Here is a 20,853-nt window from a genome sequence, read left to right as displayed (position 1 = left end):
AAAAAGGATAGTTTTTCTAATGGCCGAGGTAATTCCTTGTGGGACTTGAATATTTTCGGTAAACAGAAAGTAGCTGACAATTTAATGTAAGAAACACAAGAAAGAATAAGAACCCATCCTTATTGCCATCCTCTAGGTCTGTGCCTCCACAACATTGACAGCAGTAAAAATGGGGGCCTAGATTCTCAAGGTTGGGTACCTGAAGTTGGGCTCCTTACTCCATATCTAGGCATCTAAATAAGGAGCTGAGCACCCAGAAGCTCCTATACAAGTCTGACATACTTTTCTGATGACAACTGTATTTTAAGAGCCACATTCTAATTTCACCTCTGTACAGAGTTGCCAGCTATCACGCTTTTATTGCAAGTCTCACTATATTTGGCATTTTTTAAAGCCCCAGCTCATGGAGTCATGGGATCACATGAGAATCTCAGCTTCCTTTTAAAAAATGTAAATTTTTAGCTCGCTCAGTTTTGGAGAAAAGCTTGAAAACATGAATGGGAAAGGGTCAAAAACCAAAAGGCAAATAAAATGTAAGCCAGTCTCATGATTCTGGGGTGGAGGCTCACACATAATTTTTGAATGGTTGGGTTTGGCACCACTGACTCCACTCCCAGTGTCTTCAGTGCAATTGCTCTAGTGTAATTGTGACCAGAATTTGTTCACCAGTTATTAAAGGCTTGTAGTTACATTTGCAGCTACCTAATCTCATGTTTATTTGAGCCAGTTAGTTTGCAATGGTATGATACCAGGATCCAAATTCTGTTCTCATTTACACCCATATGGTAAGTATGGTTGCCCATGTGCAACAGAGAGCAAAATGTGGACCTATGACTTGTCAGCTGTCGGTTCTGTGTGACACAGTCCAAACTGTGCTGTGTTTGTGCTTCTGTTGCAGGTACCTTTAAGCGTGGGGAATGACTCAGGTACCTGCGGATTACCTGACCACCTCCAGTCCCTATAACTATGACCAGCCCCTTCCTGCTGTGGCTCGGACAAATTCCATCACGCAGGTTCCTCCGACCAAGAAAATAACCTTCTTCAAGAGCGGAGACCCTCAGTTCGGGGGAGTCAAGATGGCCATTAACCCGCGCAGCTTCAAGAGCTTCAATGCCCTCATGGATGACCTCTCCCACAGGGTCCCTCTGCCGTTTGGGGTGAGGACCATCACCACTCCACGGGGGATACACTGCATCAGCGCGCTCGACCAGCTGGAGGACGGAGGGTGCTACCTCTGCTCTGACAAGAAATATGTCAAGCCCTTTAGCATTGGCACAGGCCGGAGGGTAGGACCTCAGTGGAATGGCCGCCCGGTGAGTGCCCTGAAGAGGGGAGGTCAGGAGGGCAGGCGTGAAGACCATTCTAGGCCTTTCTCCCAGCAAGGCCCCAAAATACTCAAGAAAATCACTCTGATTAAGAATGGGGACACTGGTGTCCGACGCTCGATTATCCTGAATCACAGGAACGCCCGGAGCTTCAAAACTCTCCTGGATGAGATTTCTGAGCTCTTGCAGTTCACGGTGAAGAAGCTCTACACTGTTGATGGGAAGAAAGTGAGTCTGTGTGATATGTGATGTTTGCTATTTATTCCTAATGAGTATTAACTCCTCGCTCCCCTTTATGCCCTACAAGGCAAATCCTCTGGCCTGAGAGAAGACTCAGAACACAGCAAAGCCAGTTCTACTGCCTGGGAGATGGTCAGGACCGCCTGTGGGCTGTGGAGCTCAGTTAGCCTCCACGTAGAAGGGGTTTTGTGGGGATGAGGTTGAGATGGGCCTGGAGGGATGTGGCCTATGCGTACTTCCCATGAAGCACTTGGCATGGGGAAAGGATTCCAGACAGTCAGACTCAGAGTAGCTCACCTGCATAAACTCCATTGTTTTGGGCATTGTGCTGGGGAGAGGATTTGGTCCAGGGACAGCAGTACTAGTGTAATCTCTGACTATAGAAACAAGGGGTTCTTCAGTGGGCGTCCAGGGGCAAATTAATCCTCCACTGAAATCGGGTTCCCTTTCCCAGGAATGAGCCATGCAAGGGTTCCTATTTGAATCAATAATTCTGCACATCTAGACAGGCTGGTGCAAAAGAGAAACGCTGGTAAGAGATTGGCACTGGCTGGCTTTTAGAATTTCCTGCCATGGAAGATTATTGACTTGGACCACTTCTGACATGGTGTAAAATTATAGGCAGTAAGGGCTCAGTTGTACCAGATAGGCACAGTCCTGGAGAAGGGGTGGTGTGGAGCTGCAGCATCCCTGTGAGAACACCAGGAGGCATTGTGATTCAGGGAGGTCTAGTGGTTCCCCAAGCTGCCCAGAGAGCAATGGGAGCAGTTTCCCGACACCACCTACTATGAGAGCGCAGCATGCTTCCCATTGTGCATAGGGACAGCTCTGCTGGCCAGTCCAGCATCAAGGCAGGACCATGGCGTGGAGATGTGCAGGGACTATGATTGTGCCTAGTCACTGTATTAGGGGCACAGGAGGGGAAGCTTCTTATGTCTTCCCATCCTTGTGCGCCCACACAGTACCCTGGCCTTAAGCTTGTGCCATGGGCGTTATTGGGACGTCAGCAGAACAAGATGGGCTTTAGATAACATGGTGGTGGGAGTAACAGAAAACTTTAAGGTAGAGAGAGGAGGAGAGAGAGAAATCTGTGCTGGGGATGTGATGAAAGGCCTGTCGTGTGTGATCTCCAGAACTCTTTACATGTACAACTCCTTCCTTTTTTCCTCCCCAGAATGATTCCTCAGCTGCCCTGAGGATCCTCTTATTTTCTCTCTTCTCCCCGATTTTGGCTTGAATTCCCCTTCCCCTTTGCAAGCCCCCACATGTCAGTCACCCGCCCCCCCAGGACTAAATCAAACTTCCCCTTGAGTTTATGGGTGCAGACCCCTAATATCAGCTGGACAAGCTGCTGCTGTGGCACATGAAGAATTTATCCCCTTAGGAGGCAAACTTCCTTCTGCTACAGACTTTCCAGCCCTGCTGATCTAGGGAGTAAGAGAACAGCGGGCTGAAAACCTAGCCTAGGTCTCGCACCGTCTAGAGAATTGACACTCAGCCACCAGGCAAATCCAAGTAACGTTTCAGACTCCCATCAGCGTCTGCATGAACAGCTGAGTTGCAATATCTTTAAGAACCTGACAGTCCCACCGACACGAGATCATTCAGTCATTATGGCTGGAGTCATCTTCCATTGGGCAGCTCATGAGCCAGTGTGGGATCCCAGACACACAGAGCACGAGCTGTGGGTAGGACTGTGCGAATGTGCACAGTGAGATCAGAAACCATACAAAACACAACCTGTTTCATTACAAACTCTGAGCTGCCACACCAATGGAAGATTGTCCAAGGTTCATGGATCAGCCTGGGCCAGTCTGTGTTTTAGCTAGCTCAACTGACTTGTGCTTGGGGGATTTTTGTGCTGAACTTCACAATGGAGCTGAATGGGGCAGGGTGGGAACGGAAAGTGAAGATATTTGCACAGATCCCTGCAGCAAGAGTGGCTGAATTTCACGTGGTTCCAGCTGCAGCACTCGTTTACAAAGAGACTGATTTTGCATTGAAGCCCATGGCAAACATCCGATAGAGTTCAATGGTACAGGCTCAGGCTCACAGTGGGATAAGCTAGAGACAGATTTCAGAGTAGCAGCCGTGTTAGTCTGTATTCGCAAAAAGAAAAGAGTACTTGTGGCACCTTAGAGACTAACAAATTTATTAGAGCATAAGCTTTCGTGAGCTACAGCTCACTTCATCGGATGCATCCAATGAAGTGAGCTGTAGCTCACGAAAGCTTATGCTCTAATAAATTTGTTAGTCTCTAAGGTGCCACAAGTACTCCTTTTTTTTTTGCTAAAGACAGAGTAAGTGTACCCCCTCTCTACAGGTCTTTCCCACTCGCTTGATAATTTGATATATGTAGTTACAGCAGAAGTTGACCCAGAAGTTTTCACTGAATATTCTCTGTCTCTGATTCAGTTTTGTTTGCTTTATTGGCATGACAAAGACCAGAAAGGTTGAAAAATTAACAGAGCACACAAAAATCTGGAGTGTGTTCCTTCTTCAGCTGGCTGCAGGTTACTCTCATGGGTTGCAATAAGAGTAGTGCATGTCTGTGTGAAAGCAGAATCTGGTTCTTTTCTAGGATAGGTTTCCAAGTGGCAAGGAGGTTTTATATTGTGCATCCATTTCCAACATGATGACACCATCTGGTGAGGCTGTTTCTGACATTGCTTTCCTTTCTCCCACAGATAGCCTTTTTCTTCCTTGCTATTTCATCACCAGTCCTGCACATGCTGATGGCAAAGTGCAATAGTCGACACCATGAGCAAGCCAGCAGTGGCTTTCCTATGCTCACTGGGGTTCTCTTTCTGAGGCAGCCAAGAGGCAAAGTGCCCCAATGCAATATCAGAGCTTGAACAGCCATAGAGATGGGGGCAGAGGTAGGAGTGGCAGTGTTATCTGTCTGGAGACAGAGCTAAATTACTAAAGTTACAGCCAGTTTCTGATCTCAGTTACACCAGTGTGATTCATTGCAGTTACTTGGGATTTACACTGGTGTAACTGGGATCAGAAGCTGGTCCTATTTATTAATTATTATTATTATTATAGTGATTGCTGGAAATGACTACTATTATTAAAGTTGCACACATTTGCATTAACACCTCCTGTTTGAATTTATTCATAACTATTCTGAGGAATTCACCTTTTGGACTGAAATTCTGCTTGGTTGGATTTTGCCCAGCAGTGACTTTTTTCTTTTCTTTTCTTTTCTTTTCTTTTCTCAAAAAACTCTTGCCCTAGGCTGATTTGTTTTAATAACCCTTGTTTTCTCTTCACTTGCATTGACTCGGCTTTGCCCTGAGTTTTCACCCCAAAGAGGGAGAAGTGCCAGAGATTCCATGAAGTCCACTAAGGACGTAGACATTGCTATGTCTTTTACGTGGAAGGCGCTCAGACACTGTGGTGAGGAACAGCAGTATAAGATTCTAAGACAGGTAGAATTGGCTCTAGAACCTGATTCATTTGTGATAACAACTGTGTCTATTGAAACCACGGTGGCTGCTAATTTTTACAGCTGCACTTGCTTTTATTGTTCTCTTGTCTTCCATTCCTTCTCCCCCCACCCCTTTGTCTGTGTACTCACCGGTTGCATATCGTCAAATATCCTTCTTCCTGAGCTATCTGGCCCAGGAATTGTCTTTGTGTTGTTTGTACAGTGTCTAGTACAATGAGGCCCTGATTTCTTTTGGGAGTCCTTAGGTCCTACTGTATTAGAAATAATTAAGCATAATGATGCAAAGCTCATTGCAGTCAATGGAAATTTTAGCTGGGAGATCCTGATTCTGATCTCACTCATACCAGTGTTACTCAGGAACAACCCCAATGGCATCAGTACACCTGATTTTAAACCAAGGTAACAAGAATGATTCCAGTAGTTAATCCTGATTTTACACCAGTGTGACAGCAAAGGTGATCATAAGACCCTATGCCCTTCTGTCCATTGGAGTCAGGAGCAGACCTATAATCTGTGCAGCAATCGGATTGGACAATGGGTGGGGAAAAAAGCACAGGTGAAAATTTAGCCCCACTGAAGCCTGGATTTCACCTCCTGACACTAACAGTGATTTGGTTTTATTTTCTCAGTTTCTAAATCACATGTCATTTCAATGAACTGATTTAACCAGAGATGGCTTTTAAGGTTGATTTGTTTGTTTTTAGCTTTAAAACAGCAGCCAGATTCTCAGTGGGTATATAGCTCTTTCCACAGCAATGGCACTACACTGTTTTGCACCAGCCGGTGATCGGGACCAAAACCTTTTTCCTGCATCCAGTGGGAAAGCTACTCACTGGATAAATGGATTGACAAAGAAACTTTTATTTGTGCCTATGTGTGCAATGAATTGACACCAGGCATGGTTTGTTTGTTTGTTTGTTTGTTTGTTTGTTTGTTTGTTTGTTTGTTTGTTTAAAGTGCCACAGGCGTTTACAGGTTTGCCACCCTTGAACATATCATGCTGACTCTAGGTCTGGGGATGTCTGAGGTTAGGACATTGGGATTCTTTGTTATAATCCGGATCTCTCTTAGCTCTCATTGGGGACTTCAGGTCTGGATTTAAAAAGAGCTCTGTATGCTGCTGCAGAAAGAAGTCATGGAAACTAGAGGTGGGAAAAGAACTAATAGGTCATCATCTCCCTCCCTGTCCAGTGGATCTAAATGACTGAAGCTAAGAGGCTTTCATCTCTGTGGGAGGCTATTCTACATTATAAGAGATCTCATTGGCCCAGATCTTTTCTCTCGCTCTCCTGCTTTGAATCTATACACAGAAGACTCTCTACATGCTTAGATCTCCATTGCATATACACGCAAGATATGGGTAAAGCGCTGACAGGCACTGTTCCAGCAGCTAGAGCCCACTGAAATACAGAAGACCCCCCCAGCCACACCCCCTTCTTCTCAGCCACACCCCATGCACAGCAGACCTAGAGGGAGGCATTGGAGCAAGCCACCGCAGCTGAACAGCAAGGGAGGGATTACTCTAACAAGGGGCAATCCTCCAGGGTCCAACTCAGCTGGCTTTAGGGCTGCTTTGTGCCAGAGCAGGAGTGCAAAGCCGCTGCCACATGGCTGTGGCTCTGACCTCAAAGCTCCTGATTTTAAAGCTTGTGTTGTAATCCCAGGGCCGGGATTTCCCAAAACCTCTTCCTTGGAATCTAATACCCTTGTATAATTGTATTCTATGAGCTCGTTACCTGCTCTGGTGAAGAATTCAAGTAGCTTATGGCCATTGGTAGTACCAAGCTCCCCTATTACTTATCAGCTTCTCAAGCAAGAGTAGGTTTCAGAGTAGCAGCCGTGTTAGTCTGTATTCGCAAAAAGAAAAGCAGTACTTGTGGCACCTTAGAGACTAACAAATTTATTAGAGCATAAGCTTTCGTGAGCTACAGCTCACTTCATCGGATGCATTCCGATGAAGTGAGCTGTAGCTCATGAAAGCTTATGCTCTAATAAATTTGTTAGTCTCTAAGATGCCACAAGTACTGCTTTTCTTCAAGCAAGAGTAATAACCGATACCAAGAACCAGTAACCTTGGAACAATTTACCCAGGGACAAGGAAAAGTCTCCTGCATTTGGAGTCTGTAAATCAAGACTTGGTGTCTTTCTAGAAGAAACACTCAAGTTCAACCACAACTTATTGCGCTGGATACAGGAATCCCTGGGTGATGTCCCATATGGCCTGTGTTATGCTGGAGATTCGGCTAGATGATAGCCCCTTTTGGCCTTAAAATCAATTGGAATTGGAACTGAATACAGATTTTAAAACTCATGCAGCCAAATTCAGAATATTTCTATTTAACTTTCAGCTTTGCTTGTGGCGAATGTTCTCCTGCAAGGATTAGGTCAAGTTCTTCTCTCATCCCTCTCTGTTCCTCCCGTCTCTTCTGCAAGAAAAGCCAGAGAAAAAGAGAAATAATTGGTCCATCACTTGCACTGCTAGTTGAGTCTTTCAGACAAGATTTTAGTGTACTTGCTGGGTAAATTTCACTGTCTTCCCATTCAAAAAGGCTCTAAGAGTCACAATCCGTTCTTAGCTGCTAGATTGAGATAAACCCACAAAGCGGATGCCCTGGTTTTGTTGCCTCTCGCTGTTCAGCTAGAACATCTTTTTATGGGTCCTCTGTGCCTCAGTTTATCTATTTGTAAAATGGGCATAATATTTCCTACATGTCTTGCAGAGATACTGTGAGGATTAATTCTCTAATGTTTGTAAAACTAGCAGAGCTCATTGGATGAAAGGCTCAACAGAAGAAGATCTTAGATACCAAAGTGAAAGGCACCTTATAAAGTCCTACGGACCAGATTTGTTATGGTTACTTACATTGAGTAGTGCCTTACTAAATGAGTAATCCTACTCATTTCAGTGGGTCTATCATACAACCACATACAACTCAGCATGTGGCCCTTACATCAGGAGTGTAAAGAATTACCTAGATTATACAGTCTTTGGGCCAGAGGCTGTCATTTTGTTGTCTGTTCTTACAGTGCCTGGTACAATGGGACACTGGTCCATGACTGGAGCTCCTAGAGGCTACCCAAATACAATTATTAATAAATAATAATGAAAATATCAGAGCTATGCCAAAGGTGTAGGATTTCAGTCCTTGTGCCAGTATTCGCTTTGATTTCATTTGGAATGGGTTTGCTGTCTCCCCACCCCACTTTCTTTCACACTGACCAGGTATGAATGATTCCCAATTGGGCCAGATCCTCAGCTGGTTTTAACCTGCACTGCACTATTGACATGCAGTGAGCTCTGCCATTTTACACCCATTGTGCATCTGGGTCATAATCTCAACACAAATCATCACATTGATGCAGAATTTTATCCGATTTCATAACAAATTTCTGATGAATCCAAACGGTCATACAAAAGGTTTGTAAACTCCAGTGAAACTTTCCATGAACCTGATCTATACAGAAACCCAAATCCAGGTGTGTTTCATGCCATTTTGGGATTCCCTGGGAGCATTTTGCCCAGGGTCTCTTCAAGCTGTTGTTTAAGTGACACAAACTGGACTTCTAGGCCCAGATCCACAAACTTCCATTGATTGCAGTGGCCGTTAGGAGCCTAAATACCTTTGTGGATCTGGCCATTCCTGCTTTCTGATTTAACATGCGGTTCCTTAGCTACTCTTAATTGTCATAAATTGAAATCAATGCAGCTATGACAATTTATACCAGCTGAGAATCTGCCCAACAGTGAGCAGGGTTCATTCTCAGGCCAGCAAATTCTCACAACTCAATAGTTTGCCAGCAATCCTATTGGACCAAGGGAAACCACTAAGTTTTGCTGTGTGAACATTCATGTGCCAAAACAATATTTTTCCTGAATATTTATTAATTTAATCCATATCTTAAAAATAACTTTAGACTGGCAAACATGGTGCTTTTCATTTATTTTTTTATGATGCAAAGAATGGCAAAATTCTACCCCCTGATGGAAAAACTGTGAATTTACAGGAAGAAGAAATTCTCCATTTCTGCAGGGATATTGTACTGGATTTGTCTGAGGGTGTTTTGGCAGACAAGGCTGCTTTCTTATGGAGACATAAGAGCTTTCCAAGTGTTGAAAACTGCCTTTCATTTTTATGAAAAAAATTGGAAATGAAAAGAGAGAACATTTGGCTTTTTCATCAAGTCACATAGTCACTCACTAGTGAAATATATACACATACCCACTGATCTGATACCATGGGATTTTGCTGCAGTTTTAGTTAGATGTGATTCTCTTCTGACTTACATCTTTCAACACTAGTATAACTCAGCTGACTTCAGCTTCTGTATTGCTGCCAACTCTTAGGATTTTATTGCAAATCTTGCAGTGGTTGGGGTGAAATCCTGTCCTCACTGAAGTGAAAGGCAAAATTCCCATTTACTTCAGTGGAGACAGGATGTCACCCTTGGTGTTTTTCTTAGAGTCCCAGTTCTTAGAATCAGATGATTATGTGAGGAATCTCAGCTTCCTTTTTTTAACGGCGTTTGTAGGCATCATGGTTACAGAGAAATGCCTGAAAACATGAACCACGTGCCACCTAAAGGCTCAGAAACCAGAAGGCAAATAAAAGAACTAAAATGTATTTGAAAAATTCATGTGATTTTTTTTAAGCTAATCTCATGATTTTTTTTATGGGTGGGAGGAGCTGATTCATGATTTTTGAATGCTCAGGGTTGGAAATATTCCTGATTTACCTCAATGTAAGAGATGCTGAGCCAACTTGGGACCTGAATTCTCACAGCAGAATCTTTACTCTTGGCAATTAACAGCTGGTTGGAAAGTGGAGAACATTTTTCACAAAAGAAGTCTCCTTTTGCTGTCAAAATCTCCACATTTTTAAATAAAACTTCCGACTATTTCTCTTGTGGATTCATGATTCCAGGGGCAGTTGGTAGGGCTGGCAGGCAGAAAGAAAGATCTTTTTACTTTTAAATGTAACAGACATGATCTGGAGTCGCGAAGGGCCCAATCCAACTTCCATTGTTTTCAATGGAAAATGAATGGTCCCCTTGAAAGACAAGGAACATGGAGCTCTATGATGCCATTCCAATACTCTCCTCAGAGTAGAACCACACTTTCACCCTTTGCTTCCTTCCTCCTCCCTCACTTATCCTGTTCACCTATTTCTCAAGATCTGACCTGTTTTTCCTGTATTCCTCTCGCCAGCTCTTTCCTTTAGGTCCTTCTGTCCTGCTCAGAAGCTCAGCTTCTCCTGTTCTTCTTGTGGATACAGACTAACACAGCTGCTACTCTGAATCCTGTGCCCAGGTGTTGTTTCTCAACAGTCACAGAACCCCAGGGCTGCAATGTTTCTTCTGGAGTCTTTGAAAGGGGCATCGCCCTAAACAATCTTTGGGGCCCAATTCACAGGGGTGAGTAGGTGTAATTTACACAGGGGACAAGAGGGTGAGGTTATAGCGGGAAAAGCGGCCAACAGCCTAGATAGGTGGCAAGTTAAGATCTCTGCTCATGATTGGCTAGGAAATGCACATATTACAATTGGTTTCCATTGCCCCCTCTCATCCAGTCACTTGTCTGTCACATGGCTTATCTTTTAGTTTGTAAGTTAGTTGGGGCAGGGACTGTCATTTTCTATATGTCTGCACAGCGCTGAGCATGACTGGGCTCAACCTGGTTGGCTACCCAATATAATATTAAATGATAGTAATAGCCGTGTAGGATAAAGCAGCCGCCTACTCTGTTCTATGTAGGCTTACAATGCCCGCATCACATTAAGCAAGATGACTAACATCTTGCCTGTGTGGTTTATTCTGCCTCTAAACCTCCCTGCAGGGGGGGAAATTGTGTAGGCAGTGGAGTGGGGTATTTTTAGTAGGGCTTTTGTCTCTTAAAATGTATACACTGCTGTGTGTTTATGTTAGAGAAGGCAAGGTCCAGAAATGTACCTTATCATCTTCTTATTTCACCTTCTGATCCACCCCTGTTGGCTGCATTCCCTGCTACAACCCCATCCTTTCATCCATCTGGATGTGAGAAGGCCCATTTTTGCATCGCTTCTAAATGTAGCCCTCTCTCTTCCAAAACTCTTTAGCTGTCTTTTGCCATGCAGGCGAAAAGTAACTAATGTTACTTATATTGTACCCCTCGGCTGAAATAGACATCTTTGTTTTCTGGTGGCTTCTGAATACCTTCTGCATCATCCCTCTGAACCCAGCCACGTCTCTGTGCCCATTGGACTTCACTTTTCAAATTGGTTAGGTTTTGTCCTTCTGCTCACTAATTGATGGCAAGTATATTATTAATTCTATTATAGTAACACATAGAGGCCCTAGCTGAGATCAGGGCCCCATTGTGCTAGGCACTGTACAGACACATAGTAAGAGACAGTCCATGCCCCAATCTAAGTCAACAAGGCAGGTATAGAGTGGGGAAAAGGAAGTGTTATTATCCTCATTTTGCTGATGGGGAGCCAAGTGAATTGCCTCAGGTCACAAAGAGAGTCTGACACAGTCAATAACTGAAACTAGATCTCTGAGTCTCAGTCCAGAGCCTTACCCACAAGGCCATCCTTCTCTATAAACCTGATCCAAAGCCTTTTGAAGTCAATGGGAATCTTTTCACTGATTTCAGGGGGATTCAGATCACGTCCTTGATTGAGATTTCCACACCTTGCTTCATTGTTCAGTGTTGTTTGATGTGTTTTTTTATGTGAACATATTTCAGCCTATAGGCTACTCTGCAAAGAGCTCCCTGTAAGTATTGCTTCCTGCATTTACACTTTGAATTTCAAGCTGTTCGTGTTGGAAACATGCCTGCCAGTGAATGCATTAGGGTCTCAGAATTATTGCTTCAGCCAAGAAAAATTCAAAGGTTTTCGCCATCATTTTCCTCCCAAGCTGTTCATTTCCCTCCCTCTCCTTTCATTTTACTCCCAATTGCCTATGTACATGGGATTAGCGCAGTTTAGTGTTTACCAGCTAGGACTGGGATTGGAGAGTCATCTGGTCTGGATTCCACTCCTGATTGGGCCACTGACTCATGCTGTGACTCTCTGCAAGTTGCTTAACCAATCTGTGCTTTGATTGCGTTACCAATCAGATGGGAATAATAAGGGGACAGTGAGGTCTAACTCATTCAGATTTGTAAAGCCTCTCTGAGATCCTGGAATGGAAGGCTCTATGGAAGTGCAATCTGGGTTCTCTTCCAAGACACTTTTGCAGCTGCTAGGAACGTGGTCTAGTGTGACAGATAATCATTTCCACGGGAGGTGAGATGGTCACCTAAATGGTACTCCTGACTCCTGTTGAGCAGTTTCCTTTCATGCTCAGAGCCAGAAATTATCACAGTATCTCACAGATGGTTAAAGAAGAAAACCTCAGGGTGGGGAATGCTGTACTGACCAATAAATACCAATCATTTTATTTCATATATAGCATCTTCTGAAAAAGTGAGGCTTTCATGTAGGGTGGGTGGGATAGAGGGCAAGGTAGTGGCTGTGAAATCCCTTTCCTCTCTTTGCTGATGAAGCATAAAGCGCCCTTCACAATAGCTGATGTCTCCAGGAAAATAACAGCCCCTCTTACAACAAAGTGACAATCCAATGAAATATTATCAACCTCTGCTGCAGGCCCTAGAAGTCCCAGGGCTTCACTGGCTGCATAAAAGCTTTGAAGTGGCATGAAGAGAAGATTTCAATTTTGCTGTAATGATGCCCACTCAGTGAAACTACTCACGTGAGTAAGAGTTCCAGGATCAGCCTGGTATGTTATGTTTCTGGCTTATGTCATACCAATGTTCTGTTATATCTGATATTATACAGCTGCGGGTGATAACTAATACTGTATAATCATAAAATGTCAGAAATGGAAAAAATTTGCAGTTTAAATTCATCTAGTCAGTGTGGCCTAATGGACAAAGTGCTGCCCTGAGATTCAGAAGCTCTTGGTTCTATTCCAAGCTCTGCCACTGGCCTGCTGGGTGACCTTGGATAAGTCACTTCACCTCCCTGTGCCTCAGTTTTCCGTTCTGTAAAATGGAGATAAAGATAGTAACCCTTTGTAAAGCACTTTGAGATCAGCTGATGAAAATACTACTTAGTCCATGTCATGGAAGTTGCGTAGGATTGTGGTCTATAGACAATTTTTCAGTTCTTTGTGAAACCTAGGTTTAAATGTTTCAAGGATTAGAGCTTTCTCCATGGCATGTGGGAGACTGTTCCCCAACCTCACTATTTGCCTCCTGATATTCAGCCTAATGCTACCTTTCCTTAATTTGATTCCACCAGTCCTAGTTGTATCACCCTGAATCAGTCCTTTCTTTCTTTGGTGTTTTCATCCTTCAGAAATGTTTATACAGTAGTTACTGTGCCTCCTTTTAGCCAATTTAATTTTGTTTTATATAAAAGTATTTCCTTATAAACCAGTCCCTCAAGCACTTTAATCAATTCCAATGATTCCCCCCCTAAAATTTGCCTATGAAAACTATATGGCAGATGTCATCTCACAAGAGCCATATACGGAGTGTCTATCACCTGACTGCTCAGTGACTGATGTCTCATATCAAGTCAATGGGACTGCTCATGTGAATAAAGATTAGAGAACCAGGCCCATAATTTTAATGTGGGAGTTTTAGTTACAGATAGTGGGGTTGATGTCAATAGGAGGTCATTGATGTCAGTGGGGCCAGGATATCACCTGTAGAGTTTAATGCAGTCAGTGGACACTTGCATGAGAGAGGGTTGCCAGAGTGGGCCTGCCATTTTAATTTTTCATCTCTGTGAATCAAAAAGAAAAGCATAAGAAGCAATGTATGGGTTTCATTCTGCAACATCCTGAGTGTGTTCAGAAGGTGCTGAGTGCAAGATCAGGCCCTCTATTTTGAAGCTAATTTAGTACTGGTGAAAGAGACCATATTGATTGCCCTGGGGAATGGTGTCCTGTTTTCCTGAGTAGCAATACTATATGCCCCATCATTAATAGGGTGGGTTATTTGCAAAGACGTGGGTGAAATGTTTTGCTGCGGCTGATTGAATTGAGTTGTTGGTTTAGTCCTGGAGATCTGTGTTCTGCAGATGGAATGGGAGAGTTTGGGACAATATAAATATGATCAAATGACTTTTAAAAACCCTTTCATGCAGCAGCTGTCTCTGCAAATAAGTGCAACATTTAAAGGAACATCAGGGTTCTAGGTTAGTTACTAACTATTACTAGTGATCAATGAAAAGAGATGGTGCTTATATATAAATACAGAGCTAAAAAGCTGCTGATGTTTCATATGCTATGTTATAGACATTTTATTTTAAATAACAAAGTGGCCATAAGCATATTCTTTAAGAAAGAAAAGGAGTACTTGTGGCACCTTACAGACTAACACATTTATTTAGTCTCTAAGGTGCTACAAGTCCTCCTTTTCTTTTTGTGAATACAGACTAACACGGCTGCTACTCTGAAACTTGTCTTTAAGAAAGAATTCTGATTATGCAGCATGAGCCAGGTCCTCAGCTAATATAAATTGGTTTAGCTCCATTGATTTCTAAAGCTATGCATATTTACACCAATAGAGAAGATAGCTCCATATATTTTCTGCATTCAGTATGCCACAGTGATGAATGTGGTATAAATGCTTAGATAAATATATAATTACAGCTGAGAGAAAAATTCTGAATAAAAGTATTTTTCATCCCCCAAAATGGCCTTTTTTTTAAAATGAAAATTACCACAAAAAATAATTTTCCAAATTTTCTGGTTTTGTTGTTGCTAATGAAATCTGAAAAAAAATGTCTATGAGGGGGTTTGGGTTTGGTTATATTTTATTATTTTCCCCTCTCTTTCCTCACTTTCTTTCCTTCCCAGTGGCAAAATGTGGGGAGAGGGAAGAGGAAGAAAGAGCAGTCGGCTATGAAAAAAACAGATCATTTTTTAAACTGAAATTTTTTGATAAAAATGTTGCCCCCTCCTAAAAATTGCTCCTTTTTGAAAACTGTGGATTAAAAATGGCTAGGACTTTTTGAAATTATGCAAAAAAGTACCTTTTATCATTATTGATAGCCTGGAAAGACAGAAATACAAACCAGCTAGGGAGATATATAGATAGATTGATCTTTCTGGGTTGGTTCCTTCTTGTATTTTCTCTTAATTAAAAAAAATTGCACAGAAGCAAGATCTTTCTTGTTTAGTACTTAGCCAAAGGGCTGCTTAGATTGTAAACGTTATAGGCCAGATTCTCTCTCTCTTTCTCTCTCTCTGTTACATGTTTGTAGAACACCTGGTCCAGTGGGGCTGGGGCCTCTAGGTGCTACCCCACTACATCTGATAATTAATAATAATAATTAGTAGATCATCAACTTCTATTGCTTATTCTCCACTAAAGGCTTGATTCTACTGTTTTACTAAGGCAGAACTCAGCAAGACTGCAGGATTTGGCCTCTGTCTGTCTGCATCTATTCATCCATCCATCCATATGTCTATCTAATCTGTCTATCTAGTACTTATACGGTGCCAGCACCCCAGTGCTTGAGTCTCTCACAATCTTTAATGTATTTATCCACACAACCCTCCAGGATACTGCCTAATGATTTCCATAAAAATGTAATGTGATGTCAGAAACTGAGATCAGTGATGTCAAGGGAGCAGGATGTACCAGTCTTCACTGAGGCAAAATTCAAACTGAGCCAAATCCTAAAACCTTGCTCTATGCTGCCAGGCCTGAGTGTTGCCAATTTCACAAGTCTTGAGATATTTGGTGGTTTTCTTCAAGCTTCAGCTCCTGCCCAGAGGACCAGCAGCTGCCTGGTGAACATGTGAAATCCCAGCTGGGCTGCACAGGTTCCCGACAGCACTACCGACACAGCAGGGTCATAAGAGATGTTGGCCACTTGGCACTACCAGCCCTTAACCCAGGCAGTGTCCCCCTGGAAATCATTGAGCATTTTACCTCAGAGCCTGGTTCTACAGCCCTTGCTCACTGAGTAGCATTTACTCATGCAAGCGGTCCCATGAGTATGGGGTTGCAGACTCAGAATCTGAACAAGGATTCACGATTTGTCAGGGAGCAGCAGCAGACTGAATTCTTACAAAGGCCCCTGTTCCATCAAGCCCTGCACACAGTAGGGGCCAGATTCTTTCACCCTTTACCCCACTGATTTCACTGGGGCCATTTGCAGAGTAGGGTGCACCTAACAGTGAGCAAGGGTGGCAGAACCTGGCCCTAGGAAAACTGTCAGTCACTGTTGGTGCAGCTCAAACGATGGGAAATGTAATGCAGCCTGGACTTGGGATGTTTTTTAGCGCTATGTCATCTCCATCACTTGAAATCTTTAAATCAAGACTGAATGTCTTTCTGAAAGATATGCTCTAGCTTAACCAGAAGATATTTGCTTGATGCATGTTATATTCGTGGCATACAGACAGAAAAGAGAGACAAAAACACAAAATACTCTTTCTGGACACTTGCAATGTAAGAGAGCTTTATTTCTCAAAAACTAGAACCTTAACTCACAAGAACCAAAAACACACATTCAGAGAAAGTAGACTGTTTACCAACTCACCCAACTTTGCTCTAGGCTGGCTCTTTGCAGACGGGCTGCTGAAAGACCCACCAGATCACACAACTTCCCTACAGGAAGCAGGACCAGGCAAATTTAAAGGGGTAGTGTTTAAGTTTTTACGCAGTTTTCAATACATCACAATGCAGGATTCACTTTGTGAAATTCTCTGGCCTGTAATATGCAGAAGGTCAGACTAGATCATGGACTAGATTAAGCCAAAAAAGGGGATGGGGGGGGGGGGAACAGGTTAATGAATATTTAGTTTAGTTAGATGCATCCAAGTCAGCAGGGCCTGATGAAATTCATCCTAGGGTACTTGAGGAACCAGCTGAAGCTATCCTGGAGCTATTGGTGATTATCTTTGAGAGCCCATGGAGGAAGTGTTAGGTCCCAGAGGGCTGGAGAAGGGCTAACACAGTATCTATCTTTGAAAGGGGGAACAAAGAGGATCCAGGGAATTATAGACCAGTCAGCCTAACTGTGATACCGGGAAAGATACTGGAACAAATTATTAAACAATAGATTTGTAAGCACCTACAGGATAATAGGGGTATCAGGTGTCACCAGCATACATTTATCAAGAAGAAATCATGCCAGATCCACCTAATTTCCTTCTTTGACAGGGATTACTGGCCTATTGGATAGCAGGGAATCAGTAGATGTGATTCAGAGTAGCAGCCGTGTTAGTCTGTATTCGCAAAAAGAAAAGGAGTACTTGTTGTGGCACCTTAGAGACTAACAAATTTATTAGAGCATAAGCTTTCATGAGCTACAGCTCACTTCATCGGATGCATCGTGAGCTGTAGCTCACGAAAGCTTATGCTCTAATAAACTTGTTAGTCTCTAAGGTGCCACAAGTACTCCTTTTCTTTTTTAGTAGATGTGATGTATCTTGATTTTAGTAAGTCTTTTGACAGAGACCCATGAGACATTCTCATACGCAAATGAGGGAAATGTGGTTGAGGGGGTGCACAAGTGGATGAAAGGCCATATTCAAAGAGTAGTTTTCAGTGGTTCTCTGTCAAACTGGAAGGGCGAATCTAGTGGGGGTTCCCACAGGCGTTAGTCCATGGTCTAGTACTATTTAGTATTTTCATTAATGACTTGGAGTGGAGCATAAGCTCATAAATGGAGATGAAGTGAAGAGTATGCTTATGGAGTAGACAATAGGCTTATAAAATTTGAAGATGACCCCAAGCTTGGAGGGGTTGCAAGCACTCTGGGGGACAGGATTAGAATTCAAAATGACCTTGACAAATTGGAGAATTGCTCTGATGAAATTCAGTAAAGACAAGTGCAAAGTACTTCCACTAAAGAAGGAAAAATCAAATGTACACCTACAAAACGGGGAATAACTGGCTAGGTGGTCGTACTGCTGAAAAGGACCTGGGGGTTATAGTGGATCACAAATTGAATATGAGTCAACAATGCGCTGCAGTGGCTTAATAGGCTAATATCATTCTGTGGCATATTAACAGGAGTGTTGCATGTAAGACATGGGAGGTAATTGTCCTACTGTACTCAGCACTGGTAAGGCCTCAGCTGGAGTGCTGTGTCCAATTCTGGGCCCCACACTTTAGGAAAGATGCGAACAAACGAGAAAGAGTCCAGAGGAGAGCAACAAAAATGAGGAAAGGTTTAGAAAACCTGACCTAGGAGGAAAGGGTTAAAACACTGGGCATGATTAGTCTTGAGAAAAGCAGACTGTGGGGATGGGGGCTGATAACAGTCTTCAGGTATGCTAAGGGCTGTCATGAAAAGGATGGTGATCAGTTGTTCTCCGTGTCCACTGAAGGTTGTTTAAGAAGTAATGGGCTTAATCTACAGCAAGGGGGAGTTCAAGGTTCAAGATAAGATGAGGAAAAACTTTCTCACTATAAGGGCAGTTAACCTTCTGAAGGAGGCTGTGGAATCCCTGTCATTGGAGGTTTTTAAGAACAAGTTGGCAAACAAAATCCCTGTCAGAAATCATAGACTCCTAAGATTAGAAGGGACCACAAGTGTCACCTAGTCTAACCCCCTGCCAGGATGCAACAGTTGTTGTGTCTAACCATCCCAGACAGATGGCTATCCAACCTCCTTTTGAAAACCTCCAGGGAAGAAGCTTCCAGGACCTCCCTAGAAAGTCCATCCCATTGTCCCACTGTTCTCACAGTTAGCAGGTTTTCCCTGAGATTTAATCTAATCTAGGTGTAGGTTTACTTGGTCCTGGCTCAGCACAGGGACTGGACTTGAGGGCCCTTCCAGCCCTATATTTCCATTATTATATGATTCTCTGGGGGTCCCTCCTGGCCTTAAAATCTATAAATGCCACTCTGAGCCCCCAGCTACCCTAGTGCTCCTGCCATTGCTGCCACTGGCTGAAGTACAGCAGAAATGGGTTAAAGGTCTTAATTTTCCTCACGGGGGTGAGGACTCACAGAACAACCTTTAACTCAAATGAGGGTGGCACGTGTGAAAGGCTTGTAGGACAGGGCCCGAAGTTCCTGTTTGCCTTTGGCTCTCCCTTATAATAAAAAAATCAACTAGAGAAAGCATAGGCCAGGGGTGGCCAACCTGAGCCTGAGAAGGAGCCAGAATTTACCTATGTACATTGCCAAAGAGCCAAAGTAATGAGTCAGCAGCCCCCCCTGTCAGTTCCCCCCGTCCCAGCTCCCAGTGCCTCCTGCCCACTGGCAGCCCCACTGATCAGTGCCTCCCCATCCTTCCCCACACCTCCCGATCAGCTGTTTCATGGCATGCAGGAGGTTCGGAGGGGGAGGAGCGAGGGCACGGCAGGCTCAGGGGAGAGGACTCGAAGGGGCTGAGTGGGGGCAGAGGCAGGGGTTGAGCAGTGAAAACCCCCCAGCACATTGGAAAGTTGGCACCTGTAGTTCCAGCTCCGGATTCGGTGACTATCCAAGGAGCCGCATATTAACTTTTGAAGAGCCACATGGGGCTGTGGAGCCACAGGTTGGCCACCCCTGGCATATACACAGAATTGCTTGTAAATGGACTATTTTATAGTTTGAGGTCTCTATGATCTTATCAGCTACCTCATTTCCCTCACACCCTGGCCTGCTTGTTTGTCTCATTCTCCTGTTATGCCTTGTCTTTTAGATGATAAGCTCTTCAAGGCAAGGACTGAGTTATATGTTTGTACAGTACCTGGCACAAAGGGGCCCAGCCAGGCTGAGGCCTTTACGTGTTAGATAATAATCTAAATCTATAAAGAATAAGCTCTGCATCAGAATGAGATGAAAGTCCATTCCCTGGTAAAAGTAATAATATTAATGTTTCTAACAATACTGAAAACGTCTCCTGTCTGTTTTGTAACACTGTTTCTTTGCAATGGGACCCAGAGCAAATCAGCTATCTATCCTTAAAGGAAACTGGGACACTCTTATGGGGAAGTATTTTTTCCACAGCAGGGTTTCACTATAGCAGGAAAGGGCCTCCCTGGCAAGAGAACTTGCCACCCCAGGAGTAATGTCATGGCCTAGCTTCACCGCCTGTGGTTGCAGCGGGGTCTGGGGGCAGCAGTGGCTTTGCGTGTGCAATTAGCTGGGGACAAACAAGCACACTGTTAGCATGGGTTACATGTGGGAGGATGGGGATCCCCTTTCTGGAAAGACACAACATCACTCCCAGCAAAGAATAGGTCTAGTGAGGTCCACTCCTCCTTGTTCCCATCTGAGAGCAGCTGCAGTTAGACTGTGAGACAGGGCGTGTGGTGTACTGAAACTGTTAAAATGATAAATGTTAAATTCCTCAGGGGGGTTTCCTGGTCCTGCTTGCAGACTAGTGGGCTCTGTAGGGAAGCAGGTGATCAGATCTTTCAGCAGTCAGTCTGCTAAGAGCCAGCCTTGAGCAAGGTGGGGTGAGTTTGCCTTAGGGAGCAGCTTACTTTGTCTCTCTCTGGTTTTGGTGCTTGTGGGTTAAGGTTCTGGATTTTAAGAAATAAAGTAGAGTTACATTGCAGCCTTCCACTACCAGTATTTTATGTTTTTTATCTAATTTCTTTGTTTGTAAGAGGGAGGCAGCAGCTTCTCTTCTCTCTTTCATTCATCTAGCGCAGAGGAGGGAGAGGAGAGGATCATGGCCCCAGAATACAACATTTGGCAGCGTTCCAGCAGGTGTGATTGCAGCGCTGCCACACTGCAAAGGAATTAGCAGTGTGGAATCCGATGAAAGCTGCACTCCACTGATAAGTTTGTACTGTAAGGGTATGTCTACACTGCAATCACAGCGATGACTGCAGTTCAGGTGAGCATACCCCACACTAGCTTTACTCGAGCTAGCATGGCTA

At 43.7% G+C, this 20,853-nt stretch overlaps 1 protein-coding gene across 1 annotated transcript in view; it reads left to right on the top strand.

Annotated features, from left to right (window-relative positions):
- The first annotated feature begins 917 nt into the window (after positions 1-917).
- The window catches only part of RP1L1 (RP1 like 1), a 30,114-nt gene continuing 10,178 nt past the window's right edge, over positions 918-20,853 (top strand). Inside the window, 1 exon segment of the mRNA XM_043509914.1 lies at positions 918-1,553. Within this exon segment, the coding sequence (XP_043365849.1) occupies positions 918-1,553 (636 nt within the window).

The sequence above is a fragment of the Dermochelys coriacea genome, chromosome 3 (assembly GCF_009764565.3).
Source record: "Dermochelys coriacea isolate rDerCor1 chromosome 3, rDerCor1.pri.v4, whole genome shotgun sequence".
Lineage (NCBI taxonomy): Eukaryota > Metazoa > Chordata > Testudines > Dermochelyidae > Dermochelys > Dermochelys coriacea.
The sequence above is the reverse complement of the archived record's forward strand: the minus strand, read 5'-3'. Positions and strand labels throughout refer to the sequence as shown.